Source organism: Heterodontus francisci, chromosome 6, assembly GCF_036365525.1.
Source record: "Heterodontus francisci isolate sHetFra1 chromosome 6, sHetFra1.hap1, whole genome shotgun sequence".
NCBI classification, from domain to species: Eukaryota; Metazoa; Chordata; class Chondrichthyes; order Heterodontiformes; family Heterodontidae; genus Heterodontus; species Heterodontus francisci.
Window position 1 is genome coordinate 120,537,734 of NC_090376.1, and position 15,338 is coordinate 120,553,071.

General features: G+C 40.9%; 1 protein-coding gene across 2 annotated transcripts in view; it reads left to right on the plus strand.

Annotated features, from left to right (window-relative positions):
• The first annotated feature begins 804 nt into the window (after positions 1-804).
• fgf14 (fibroblast growth factor 14) overlaps positions 805-15,338 on the plus strand; it is a 159,323-nt gene continuing 144,789 nt past the window's right edge. For both annotated transcript variants that reach the window (XM_068032926.1, XM_068032927.1), the window contains exon 1: positions 805-997. In XM_068032926.1, coding sequence (XP_067889027.1) covers positions 805-997 — 193 coding nt within the window. The remainder of the gene's footprint in view (positions 998-15,338) is intronic.

Below are 15,338 nucleotides of genomic sequence, written 5' to 3' on the forward strand. Positions count from 1 at the left end.
TGCAGAAGACCACCCATCTCACTGGAGGGAATCCTCCCGTCCCGCTGGAGGGAATCCTCCGGTCCCACTGGAGACCACCTCTGACAGAAGAAGCTGAGTGTGGAAGAGGCGAGGGAGGTAGATGTGAGCCTGCCTGCAGACTGAATCTTCCGCCACCCTCCGGGAGTCTGCTAAACTTTCACTATTTGTGCGCAGCTGTCACACGGAGCAGACGTCACCTCGAGGAAAGAGCAAGGATTTTCTTTTGTTGTGACTGGTGTAACCTCAGACTGTCCACTCCGAGTGGAGAGAGAGCGAGCTGCTTTTACCAGCCATTCTTACTTAGACAATGTGACATCGCCCACAGTAAAGGTGATTTTAGGTATAAAAACGAGAGGAGGGGGGGAAACATATTCAGCCTTGCTCTTGTTGGAGATAGTTAAATAAGTTCCGAGATTAAATAATGTGGCGAAACTGCAGCACAAGAAGACAATCCTGGGTACAGTAAGGCGAATTCCTGGCATGGGCGACTGGAAATAAAGATCTGTTTGAAGGATGGAAGAGTTGATGAGGGAGCAGGGTCTTGCTGGATCGGGGTTAAGTATGAAGAAGATTCTGTGCTTGACAGTGAGAGAGTCCTTTGGCTGTTCGCTCTTAAACATATAACAAGTTTAAACCAGGGACATTCCAATCAAGATTTTTTAAAACAAATCTCCATGCAGGATTTGAGGCACTGAGAGGTGGAAAGGTGCGTTGGATTGCTGTTGTTTTTAGGGGCTGTTTTTTTTCCCCCCAGTGTAATAATCCCTTTTGCGAAAGCTGGCCATGGCAGCGGCTATTGCGAGCTCTCTGATCCGGCAGAAACGGCAGGCCCGGGAGCATCATTTCGAAAGACCGATGGTTAGCAAACGCATCAATAGTCCTCACAAAAACAAAGGAATCTGCAATGGGAATCTGGTAGATATCTTTTCCAAAGTCAGGATCTTCGGGATGAAGAAGAGGAGGCTAAGGAGACCAGGTTTGTAATGTTTTAATTGCAAAAAAGAAATCTTTCCCCTTAGGAAAGATAAACACAGACAGACAATGTTACCTTGGAATTAGGAGGGCGATTAAAAATTCAGTGTGAGTAATTAGAATGTGTTTGCTCAGTTGAAGAGAGTAAGAGAAATGTTTCCTGATTTAATTTGTGGAGCGGCTCCCGCTACATAAATATTGAGAGGAGGCTGGCAGGTGAACAGTACTGAATAGCAGATTTTAAAATAGCATTGGAAATGTGCTGGTTTGATAAGGTGTGGGTCGTTTCCATACTGTTCCCTGAGCCGGAATGAGAGAATGTATCAGCCGGAGAATCATCAGGTGGGGACTGTGACAACATTTAAAACTGGATATGGTGTCAATATTTAACAAGGAAACCGGTCTTTCAGCAGTTCAAGAGCTGTTTTTGGGCCACGGCAAGTCATTTAGCAGCAATCACCTAATTTCTCAGTAAATACAGGGAATATTCCCTTTCATCATTTATAATCCCGACCTTTCCCTTAATTCAACTTGATGGCAAATCCTTGCAATTCAGATAATACAGCATGAAAAGCGGTGATGTGGAATTGGAAATTTGCTGCGTTCGAAATCTACCTAAAAGGATTTTTGTGGCGCAGAAATTTGCACTAAAGGTGCATATTTTTCCCGAAAATGGATTCGTGTGTTCCATTATTAAGCCTAACTTATTTTGTGTGTGCGCATACAACCCACTAACCCAATAAACTGTGTAGATTTTAAACTTGGTGGTACATTTGCAGGTTTTGAGTGTTGGGGTAAACCTGTATCCCAGCTACTCGTTCCTTAAACATGCAGAATCATATCCAGATTGGGATGTTTCAGCCTTAAAGAAGATTTTGGAGCTGATCATTCCATCTGACGGCAGCTCACACCGTAGATTCTCAGTCTCTAAAGGCACTGCCAGAGGACAGAGCAAAACACCCTATAAATCACAAATTGTCCAGGTCAACACTAACCATGGTCAAACCACACTAATGTAGCAAATTACAAATCTTGCATCGAGTTCGTACTTTCAGATAAATACCAAAAAAAAAACCCCGTGGCAAATGCAAATCGTCCTGTTCTATAAACTGTCTGAAGCACTGCTTGCCCATTAATGTTAATTAAACTTCTCATGGCGATTTGTTCAAGGCTCAGATCTTTTCCATTCCTCACTATCATTGCTGTAAAAGCACCAGTCCTCGACGTAGAGACAGGATCTGAGCAACAAGCTCTTCAAATCCAGACAGCAGTTCATCCGAGAGGGTGACATTGGCGCTGCTAGGAATTGTTCCTTCAATAGCCTAATCCTATATTTGCGACCTTTCAAAGTTGCTTTGAAAGAAACATTTGCGCGCGTCCACTGTCTAATACATTAAATCTCTAACAGGAGCCCATTGAAGTTGGAGTGGAAAAGTGCTCCGAGTTATTGCTGCTGTCAGTCAGAGGTTTACACATTTTGGGACAATATAATACCTAGTATTAATAAAACAATCCAATTTGTAGGATCCAACATTGGCGTACTATTTAAATTTCGTTAGGAGAATAGTTTTTTTTCCGGGAAAACGATTAAGCGAAGATTGAAGTTGAGTAAAAATGAACAGGTAGAGTTTGAGCAAATTCAGTTATTGTTTAACGGGACAGGGAAAGGGTGTCCAATTGCCCCAAACATCAGTCACCTTTACACATTACAAGTAAAACCATTGGGGAAGTTATCGATATTTTTTTCTAATTATTTGTTTGTTGAACTATTAAATCTGTGAAAATCCAGGTTTTAATATATTAACATCGCTTTAACCCCTGCTCAGTGTAACACTCCCCCATAATCTCTTACTCCAATTCGGAGCTGTTTAAATTCGCTTTGTGTTGCAAACTAATCCCAGACCACAAATAGTTCCCGCATGAGGGCCATTGTCTGAATGATAGTTAGTCCAGCTTCAATTACTTTCAGTGTGAAAAACTTCAGACGTCATCTCTATAAACTATATCTTTACTTTGTTTCTGAGGTCGAGTCTGGCAGAACTGCTAGATCGAAGTAAACCAGGCATTAAAGAATCTCAAAAATTCCAGGGATTTAATAATGACACACGTTAATTTCCTGTCAGTAAATATCAGTATTAGAAATATCAATCTTGTGATAAACGTAAAATTAAAGATTTGGGACTAAATGACATTGTGTTAAGGATGAAGTTTGTGATTTATTTGGGAAGAACGTGTCATCCTTCTTTCACAATAAAGAAATAAATATAAATTTGTTTTCAATTTAATCCATTGATCTTAACTCGGATCCAACTATGTTAAGATTATGTGTTGGATATCCATAGCTCTCTCTCTCATAGTTCATTTGCAAACAGAAAAGAAATAAAATGTGTTTTTCTCAGAATAAACTAGTCTGGATTCTTTTTTTTTAAAAAGGACAAATATTGAAACTGGTTCACAAATGATCGATGAGCATGAGGTAACCCAGAAGTCTATACAGACAGGTTAAACACAATGAGCATGAAAATCAAATCAGAATTCTTCAGCTGTTGTTTGAGTAGCTTGCGTTTGATGTTTTAGGGATTTGCTTTCGAATTAATCACCCAGGTTCCTGTACAAGAGCTAAATATTTCACTGGCGTCTAGTGTGAATGGAATTCAGTGTATGTTAACGATCATAGCAGCTGGTAGTAGGCTCATAATATAATGTATATTTATATTATTTTTGAATTCTATACAAATTATATGTAGAAATACAAATTAATTCTTGTATGTTACAGGAATCCCGATTATATTCCATACTGTTTGTTATTTCCAGGTTGTTTTTCCAGATAAGAGTTGTTTGCCTGATGTGCATGGCTCCTTGAGTTTTGAAGCATCCACCTTATTAAATGTATTATACTTTTATAGTTTATGTCCTGGTCAACTGGCAAGATGTAAAAAGATGTGCCCTCGAGCACTATAGAGTGTGTTATCTGTCTTTAGGTTTCACCTTTATTACGCTTAAGGCAGTAATCCAATCTCGGAGTTGTGCTGATGTTTGTAAACAGCAACAGTGTACATTTATAGATACCTTTAATGTAGAGAAACATCCCAAGCTGTCTCAAAAGAGGATGAGGAAAAAAAAATCTCTTGTGATCATCCCATGTGGGCTGAATGCTTTCAGAAGCAACTGATAATATTACTGACTTGTAAGTTGATGCTGGCTCTCTGTTATCCTAAATAACATTGCCAAGCTTTACCAACCCCCTGTAATGTACAGTCACAGCAATACCACTGCTGGTCATATCATGGCCGATATCCCTTTTGTTCAAGTCCTGTCATTCAATTATGGTAACGTGATGCCCAATCGCAATTAGCAAAGAATAAAAACTTAAAAAAATTATAGCCAATTTATTAATCATTGTCAAGATGTGAGCATTACTGGCAAGGCATTTATTGCCCACCCCTAGTTGTCCTAAGAAGGTGATAATGAACCTTCTTCTGGGACCATTGATATCAAGTGGTTTGACACAACTGAATGGCATGTTAGGCCACTCCAGAGGACAGTTAAGAGTCATTGGTGTGGTGCTGGAATCACGTATTGACACAGACCGGCTAAGGATGGAAGGCTTTTCTCCCTGATAAATATTGGCGACCCTATTCGGTTTTTACAACAATTCAACAGCTTCGTGATCACTTTTGCTGAGACCTGCTTTTCTACATTTCCAGACTTATTTTAAACTAAATTCAAATTCTCATGGTGGGAATTGAACTGAGGTGCAATGATTGATTTCGCTGACCCTGACTCAGGGATTTTGAGGTCAATTGTAATACCTCTAAAAGCATTTTTGCTAAATTAAACTAGTTCAGACTAGGATTCAAACTTGAGAAATTTCTAGTCCTCACAGCTCAACTATTGGCTAAATAAAATCATTGAACTTTCAGAATTTGTGGTTCATTGTTACTGAACACACAATATTTACAGCACAAAAAGAGGCCATTTGGCCCAACTGGTCCATGTTTATGCTCCTCACCAGCCTCCTCCCACCTTACATCATCTCATTCTAGTAACATATCCTTCTATTCCTTTCTCCCTTATGTGTTTATCTAGCTTCCCATTAAGTCCATCTATGCTATTCGCCTTAACTACTCCATGTGGTCGTGAGTGTTATGTTCTTGCCGTTCAGTGGGTAGTACTCTTGCCTTTGTATTACAAGGTTCTGGGTTGAAGTCCCACTCCAGGCTTTATGTACTAAATCAAGGCTGACACTCTGGTGCAGTACTGAGGACAAGATGCTGTCTTTCAGATAAGACGTTAAACTGTACCCTATCTTCTTGCTCAGGTGGATGTAAAAGATCCCATTGCACTATTTTGAAGAAGAGCAGGGGAGTTCTCCCTGGTGTCCTGGCCAATATTTATCCCTCAATCACCATCACTAAAAACAAATTATCTGATCATTATCACCTAGCTGTTTGTGGGAGCTTGCTGTGCACATACTGGCTGCCGCATTTACTGCATTACAACAGTGACTACACCTCTAAAATGTATTTCATTGGCTGTAAAGCACTTTGAGATGTCCGATAGTCACGAAAGGCACTATATCAATGCAAGTCTTTTTTCTCTGAATTCCCTATTGGATTTATTAGTGACTATCTTACATTTATGATTTGGATATTTTTATTTAATGCTGAGTGCTAATAGCATTATCATGGGAACTGGCTGAAAGGATTTACAATGCCCCAACATTGCTCAATAGCAGAGATACAGGAATTAATCATGTGTTGCACAGACATTGTCATCTTAAAATGTGTTAAAATAAATCCTTTCAGTCAGTTTCTCTAATATCTCTCGCACTCCCCCTTTAAGCTGTTACTTGTCCAGGCCTCTGAATTTCTATTCCAGGAACAAAGCCAATACACCATCATATCCGTGCAAATAATAAAACAATAGTAATAATGTCTATCTCTCATATTTCAAGATTGAGATGATATGGATCAATTATTTGAGCTTCACTCTTGAAGTTTTTCAGAGAATCCAAACTTCTCTAAACCTTATTGCCTCATGTCTTGTGACAACCTAAAGATACAGGGGTGAATTCTGATGAACTTGTCTGTCTTAACCTCATTGAAGGAACCATGGAACCCCTGGAAAATGGTGTAAACACTTACCTGGAATTTTGCAGCTGTTCTTCCATAGCTACAATGGACAGGCAAGAAATTCCCCCATGGAAATTCACCCTCCTGCGTTACCTTATATGAAGTATGGAGGGTTTTGATACAGTAGTTAAGGAAAAATTGTTGCCACTGGCAGGAGGGTCGGTAACCAGAGGACACAGATTTAAGGTGATTGGCATCAGAACCAGAGGGGAGATGAGGAGAACTCTTTTCTATATACAGCAGATTGTTGTGATCTGGAATGCGCTGTCTGAAAGGGTGGTGGAAGCAGATACAATAATAACTTTCAAAAGGGAATTAGATAAATACTTGAAAAGGAAAGATTTGCAGGGCTGGGGGGAAAGAGCAGGTGGGGAGTGTGACTAATTGGATCACACTTTCAAAGAGCCAGCACAGACACAATGGGGTGAATAACCTCCTTCTGTGCTGCACTATTTTATGATTCTATAATTTTATGGAATTTACTGTCCCATTTGCCAATCACCCCTTTGTTCACTAACCTACATTGGCTTCTGGTCCAGCAACACCTAATTTTAACATTCTCATCCTCATTCCAATCTCTCCATGGCCTCACCCTTCCCTACCTCGATAGCCTCCTCCAGCCCTACGAACCTCCAAGATATTTGCGCTCCTCCAATTCTGGCCTCTTGTGCATCCCTGATTTCCATCTTTCCACTACTGACTGGTGGCCGACCCTTCAGTCTACAAGGCCCTAAGCTCTGTAATTCTCTCCCTAAACCTCTGCGCCTCTCTTGCACCTTTTGAGATACTCCTTAAAACTTAACCTTTAAACCTACCATTTGGTCATTTGTCCTAATGTCTCTTCTGATTATGCTCTGTGAGGCACCTCAGGATGTTAAAGGCATTATATAAATGCAAGTTAATGTCACTGAGCAGCTGAAGTTGGCTATCAAATGGTATCTCAAAAATGACACAGCTAATTTTAAAACAATCATTGCAATGCTCTTCAAATATGTCAGCCTATGTTTTAATGGATAACATTCATTAGCCGGAGAATAACAACACATTAAAAAGAAATAAAATTAAGTCACTGGCATGTTCCTTCTGCGATAGTCCCACAACGGTATAGTATAGGACACTGAAACATGACGGTTTGTAATGCAATTATTACTTATGATGATGGTGTCAGCTGTAGTTCAGTGGGTAGCACTCTTACCTCTGAGTTAGAAGATTGTGAGTTTAAGCCCCATTCTGGGACTTGAATGTAAAAATTCTGCTCCTAGTGCAGTACTGACAGAATGCTGCACTGTTGAAGGTGCTGTCTTTTGGATCAAATGATAAAAATGAGGCACCCATCTGCCCTCTCACGTGGACATTAAAGATCCCATGGGACTATTTTGAAGAAGTGCAGGGGAGTTATCTGCGGTGTCCTGGGCCAATATTCATATCTCAAACAACATCACTAAAACAAATTATGTGGTCATTTTCACATTATGACACTGCTGTTTGTGGGATCTTGCTGTATGCAAATGGGTTACTGCGTTTTCCTACATTACAACAGTGACTACACTTCAATAAGTATTTCATTGGCTGTAAAGCACTTTGAGATGTCCTGTGGCCATGAATGGCGCTATATAAATGCAAGTCTTTCTTTTATCATTTCAGAGTCTTAGAGATTATAAATTGGCCTCGCTTCACTCTTGCAAATGGTGACATCATCTTACCATGCCATTAAGATTACAAATGTTTAGTCACTGTCTGCTGCTCCATAGCTGGAACCAATGTGGAGAGAGGGGCAGGAGAAAGTCATGTGTCTTCACGCCTCTCTGTTTTGTTAGATATCTGCCCTTTCAAAATCCTGGAATTGCCCCAACTCTTTATAAACAGTTGTGCCAATCTTCTGCCGATCATTCTGTTTGCATCATTATTATTGGACTGCCAGATCATGTATTTCTGTATTTTTGGTAAATTACTGCTGTTATTAATAAAATATAAACTGCCTCAGTTTTAACTACCTTTTTGGGAAGGTTATTAGACTTCCCTTGATTCTCTATATAAGGTATTTTTCTCATGTAATCTTTTGCATGTGTTGAGTCTGACTGTCAGTTAATTAAAATTGTAGGTTTCATTATCATATACCATAACAAAATATCTAATGGACAGTATAGATATTGCAATCTCAATAAATCTATTGGTTTTGCTCTTACCTGTGGCTCCCCTACAGTATTATTTGATAGAAATACAACATTCAAACACTATTATATTGGCACTATTTTTAACTGTTAAAGACCAGAAGATGTAATATATTTTGTTAAAACATATAAGTGAAATAAACATTGCGCTGTTTTTAAAGCTGATCAGTCATCTCACTCCCGAAACCAAATTAAAAATAATAGAAGGAACGGAATAGAACAGAATATGGTTGCATATCCAATGTGCATTCCAATGTTTGGATTTGTGAGGAAACCCTTGAGAGATTGGATTCATGTTGATGGGATAATATCTGGAGTATGTGTCAGTGTTGGGGAACCTCACCGGCAACCAGCAAGTCAGAAAATTGCGAGCAGTCTGCCTGTAATTTTCTGATACCTGCAGCGACTCCTGGAATTCTGCAACACCAGCACATCCTCAAGAAATTACCCCCTTGAGTAGTCATGGGTTACTCCCTCTCATATTTGTGATAGATGAGCATATCCTGTAGATAATGAATGTGCAGCTAGTTTACTGCAGAAATGTTGCCTTGTATCTTATATAATCTACTTCACCAATCAGATGACTATTAATCTTGTCTTTGCTATGAACATCAGTAAAGTGAAGCATGGAAAAAATTGAAGCTCATCCCTGTAGAATCCTATTGCTCCCATCTCAACACCCAGCTATCCTTTGAATAGTCCTCATGCTTTTACATCATCTTATCTGGGAAACCATGCCAAATATTTATCACTCTGAATAAAAGTTCTCCTAATATCTATTTCATTCATTTGAAGTTGTGTTCTTTGGTCATTAATTTCCTGACTTACTGTGAAATACTATCCATGTTTTACCTTAATGATCTAAACCATTTAATATTCCCCACGTGTCAATTAAGTTCTCTCTTCAACAGCCCTCTATTGGTTTGAGTATTTTTAATTTTTCCTCAGTACACATTCCCTTTTCGGAAGAATTAACCTTGCTGCTCCTTTCTATCATCTTTAATGCTTGTATGTCTTCTTTTGATAGTATGGTGGCCAGTGTTGAACACAATTTCAATTATGATTTAACTAGGACTTTGTACATTTAGAGTGTATTCTATTCTTCTGGTTATCAATCCAACATTTTTTTTAAATTTCTTTGCTGCTTTGTCTAGACACTGAGTGTGATTAATGAACGATTACACATAGTTCTCTTCCTATGTCTTCATGTGCTGATTCAGTTCAACTCATTGCATGCTTACAGAGGTTGAAATTCAATGTTGGTGGGAGAACAAAATGGGAAGATGCAGATCAGCTGCCTGTGGTACACCTGCCTGTTACACATCCGCCTGTAATACACCTGCCTCTAATACACCCGGTTGTTATACACACGCCCGTTACACACCCACCTGATACACACCCAACCATTATACACCTGCTCATTACACACCCACACACACCCACCCGTTATACACCTGCCTGTTACACACCCACCCGTTATACATCTGCCTGTTACACACCCACCTGTTTTACACCTGCCTGTCACACACTTGCCCATTATACACACACCCCTTGTTACACACGTGCATGATACACACCTGTCTGTTACACACCCACCTGTTATACACCCACCCATTATACATCTGCCTGTTACACAAATGCCCATTATACACCCACCATTAGACACACACCTATAATGCACCTGCCCTTTATGCACTTGCCTGTTACACACCTGCCTGTTATACACCCACCCATTACACACCCACTTGTTACACACCCACCTGTAATACACTGCCTGTTACACACCTGCCTGTTACACACCCACCCGATATATACCCACCTGTTACACACTTGCCCATTATACACATGCCCATTACACACCTGCCTGTTACACACCCACCTGTCACACACCCATCCATTACATACCCACATGTTAAATACTCACATGTTACACACCTGTTCATTACACACACCCTCTCTTACACACCTTACACACTTGCCTGTTATATACTCGCCCGTTATACACTCACCCGTTACACAGCTGCTCAGTACATACCCACCCATTATACATTTGCCTGTTGGACACCTGTTGTTACACATCCAACTGTTACACATGCCTATTTTACATCTGCCCTTTATACACCAGCCCATTTCACACCCGCCCACTACACATTCACCTGTTACACACATGCCCGTTTCACATCTGTTCATTACACACTTTACCTTTACACACTTGTCCATTATACACCGACCGTTACACACCCATCTCTTACACACCCAGTCTTAGGGCTAATTGCGAGAAGTCTTTCTCGCTGGTGAGGGAACCTAGGATCTGTGGTGAGTGGCATAACTTTGGAATCAGAACCAGACCATTCAGGAGAGAAGTTGGGAGACATGTCTTCCTAGAAAGGGTGGTAGAAGTGTGGAACTCTCTCCCACAAAAAGCAGTAGATGCTGGGGCTCAACTAATAATTTTAAATCTGTGATTGAAAGACTTTTGCTAATCAGGGGTAAAAAAAGAATATGGAGCCAGGGCGGGTAAACAAAGTTAAGATACAAATCAGCCATGATCTCATTGAATGGTCGAACAGGCTCAAGGGGCTGAAGGGCCTCTTCCTGTTCCTATCTTCTTTTGTTTCTCGTTGACTCCTTACTAAGAATTGGAGTTCGGAATTGTGCATCGTGGCGTGACTGCTGTCAAAGGATGCACTGTCATTCAAACACTTATTGTTAGGATTGGTACTCATTCATTATTTAAAGTATCTACCTGCTTGTTAAAAGTGGATCTTACCCTTTGGCTATGAAGCAATGTTAGGCCTTGAAGATAAAGCATTGATGAATTAGTGCTGTGGAAATGATCCAAACAGCGGATTCAACTTGCATAATGGTATTGTGAGCCAACGTGCTGTCGGGTGCAGGTTGAAGACCTTACTTAATGTTGTCTACATTGCTTAGCAGGGGGTTTTCATCTTGCACACTCTACACTGTGCTCTGAATGTTCACATTAAACACAACAAAAAGGCAAACATGTAGTTTACTCAAGTCACTTGTAGAAATAACCCTCTTTGAATCACTATTACAGAGAATTACATAGAATATACAGCACAGAAACAGGCCCTTTAACCCAACTGGTCCATGCCAGTGTTTATGCTCCGCATGCGCCTCCTCACACCCTACATCATCTCACTCTAACAGCAAATCCTTCTTATTCCTTTCTCCCTCATGCACATCTAGTTTCCCCTTGAATGGATCTATGCTATTTGCCTCAACTACTCCTTCTACCGCTCTCTGGGTAAAAATGTTTCTCCTGAATTCTCTATTGGATTTATTGGAACTATCTTATATTTCTGGCACCTAGTTTAGGTCTCACCAACAATTGGAAACATCTTCTCCACATCTACCCAATCAAATGTCTTCATAATCTTAAAAACCTCTATCAGGTCAGCCCTTCAGTCTTCTCTTTTCTAGAGAAAGGTGTCCCAGCCTGTTTAATCTTTCCTGTATAACCGCTTAGTTCTGGTATCATCCTCGTAAATCTCCCCACTCCACTGTCTCCACATGGTTCCCACAATATGAAGATCAGAACTGAGCACAGTACTCTATATGCAAATTCTGTTATAGGTATGCAAAATGACTGACATGAGTAATTTGAAATCCTGCAAATAGGTCAAGCTAATAAGTGTAGAAAATCATTGTTTGACTTGCATAGGCCTGCACATTTCTGATGTATAAATAGAATAAATTAATGTATAAATAGCATATATCTTTAACATAAACATAAATATAATTTGCTGTATGACCCAATTTAACAAAAAATTATAATTTATTTATTTAGAGATACAGCACTGAAACAGGCCCTTCGGCCCACCGAGTCTGTGCTGACCATCAACCACCCATTTATACTAATCCTACATTAATCCCATATTCCTACCACATCCCCACAATTCCCCTACCACCGACCTATACTAGGGGCAATTTATAATGGCCAATTTACCTATCAACCTGCAAGTCTTTGGCTGTGGGAGGAAACCGGAGAACCCGGTGAAAACCCACGCGGTCACAGGGAGAACTTGCAAACTCCGCACAAGCAGTAGCCAGAATCGAACCCGGGTTGCTGGAGCTGTGAGGCTGCGGTGCTAACCACTGCACCACAAAATTATAATTATGACAGCATAAGAAGTAAGGCAGTTTTCAATTCAGCAAAAGAAATCATTACACATAATTTTCATCACAGAAACAGGCCATTCGGCCCAACAGGTCTATTCTGGTGCTTATGCTCCACACGAGCTTCCTCCCACCCCCTCTTCATCTCACCCTATCAGCATATCCTTCTATTTCCTTACTCCATCATGTGTTTATCCAGCTTCCTCTTAACTATATCTATACTATTCACCTCAACCACTCCCTGTGGTAGTGAATTCTACATTCTCACCACTCTCTGGGTAAAGAAGTTCCTCCTGAATTCCCTGTTGGATTTATTAGTGACTATCTTATATTTATGACCTCTAGTTTCTATCTCCCCCACAAGTGGAAACATCCTCTCCACATTGTTCATTTGTTTTGGATGTTTTAGTGTAGACAAGGATTGTTGATGACATCTGCAGATCATAGATTGAGGGAACCCATGCCCAATGGTGTGAATGAGCTCAATAGATACTTGGTGGCGCTTCCTAGTGAACCTTCAGTTGCATCTAATGCTCTTCGGCTGCTAACAGCAAGCTAAGTGCACCCTTAGCATGTATTGAGTAGGTGTAAGTTGTTCAATTTATTTATAGTTTTGGGTTTGAATCAGTAATTGATTATTTTCTTCTGCGATCTGGTGCTGCTGGTGAAAAGAATGTTTATCCCTCAACCAACATCACTACAATAGATGTCTGGTCATTATTACATTGCTGTTTGTGGGAGCTTGCTGTGCACAAACTGACTGCCACATTTCCTACATTATAATAGAAAGTGCAATTAAAAAATTGCTGTAAAGCACCTTGAGACTTCCTGAGGTCATGAAAGGCGCTATAGAAATGCAAGTCTTGCTTTTTAAATATTTACTTAGTGAAGTCTTAGTACTGTTTATAGGGACAATATGCACTTGGTCGATGAAGATAGTTCGGCAACAATCCTTGAGTTCTAATTGGTTTGTAGAAAATCAAGAAGGCTGGAGAGAGATCTTACAGGGTTGAAGTGTTGCTTTTTGTGAGATTATGTATTGTTGCTTGTGGGCCCCATGTTGAATATTTCCTTTTTGAGAATGGTGATCATAAATGGGCTCCTGGGTTATCCAGGGATCCAGGGGGAGTCTGTATATGACCCCTTCTGAGTTCTACATAGCAATAGGAGGAGGATGTCCAGCTCCTCAAACCTGTCCTGTGTTTCAATTAGAATGTGGCTGATCTGTATCTTAATTCCAGTTACCTACTTTGCTCCTAATCCCTTAATACCCTTGGCTAATTGAGCCCCAGCATCTACTGCTCATTATGGGAGAGAGTTCCACACTTCTACCACCCTTTGTGTGAAGAAGTGTTTCCTAATTTCTCTCCTGAATGGACTGGTTCTGATTTTAAGGCTATGTTCCCTTGTCTCCATGTTCTACAGGTATACCACCCTTAGGATGGAAGTAAAAGGGACCAAAGATCATCATGTTGGTGCTGGGTGGGGGCTGAGGTTACACTTTCTGGAAACTCACAATTACAGCTGCCTCAGCCCCCGTGCTTTACAAGTGAGTGGTCAGTCTCAAATGGGCAGGCCAGACAAGTACAGGCCTGCAAAAAGCTGCGAGGCAGGTCTCAGACTCCCTTTGGCCTCCCAAACATCAGACTAAATCAGTCAAATACCAAGGAATGAACAAACAACCAAATCAACTTGCATTTAATGTAGTAAAATGTCCCAACGTACTCAACAAGAGAGTTATCAATAAAAGAACATTTTGACAGTGAGCCACATAAAGAGATATTCGGACAGGTGACCAAAAGCTTGGTCAAAGAGGTAGGTTTTAAAGAGAGTCTTAAAGGAGAAAAGGGATAGAGAGGTGGAGAGGTTTAGGGAGGGAATTCCAGAGCTTAGGGCCCAGGCAGCTGAAGGAACAGCGCCAATGGTGGATCGCTGGAAATCAGGGATGCACAAGAGGCCGGAATTGGTGAAACACAGATCTGGGAAGCAGTGCATTTTTTTCTGCCCAAATTAAGCCAATCAGTGGAAGAGCAAGGCCTCCATCCCTGAAAGACTCCACAACAAATACTGAAGAAGCAACACTTTTTATTCAAGAAGCTGAAAGTAATGGCCCTTTCTTGACAATCCCCATGCCTGAAGATAAATAGCAAGGTAAACACTGCAGCCCAGATAGCAGGAGCACCAGGTTTTTATAATAGGGATAATGGACAATGGCAGGATCCCCAAGGACACATTGTACAGTGAGCTCGTCACTGGTATCAGACCCACCGGCCGTCCATGTCTCCGCTTTAAAGACATCTGCAAACACGACATGACGTCCTGTGGCATTGATCACAAGTCATGGGAGTCAGTTGCCAGTGATCACCAGAGCTGGCGGACAGCCATAAAGGCGGGGCTAAAGTGTGGCGAGTCGAAGAGACTTAGCAGTTGGCAGGAAAAAAGACAGAAGCGCAAGGGGAGAGCCAACTGTGTAACAGCCCCGACAACCAATTTTATCTGCAGCACCTGTGGAAGAGTCTGTCACTCTAGAATTGGCCTTTATAGCTACTCCAGGCGCTGCTTCATAAACCACTGACCACCTCCAGGCGCTTACCCATTGTCTCTCGAGACAAGGAGGCCAAAGAAGAAGAAGAAGAGAAGAATCTGCCCTGGACCTTCTCAAGGGCAATTAGGGATGGGGAATAAATGCTGGCCCTGCCAACATCCCACGAATGAATTAAAAAAGAATCCATAAGTGGCACAGTTTAGAGGAAATTTGTGTGCACAGACCCCAGTCCATTAGCATCACTGAACCCTCTTCAGGTGTGGTTAGGCGCAGCTTTACAGGATGCTCATGTGCAATGCCAACTTGAGTGCAGGATGAGGGAGAAAGGATCAGCACTGAAGATTTTTTTTA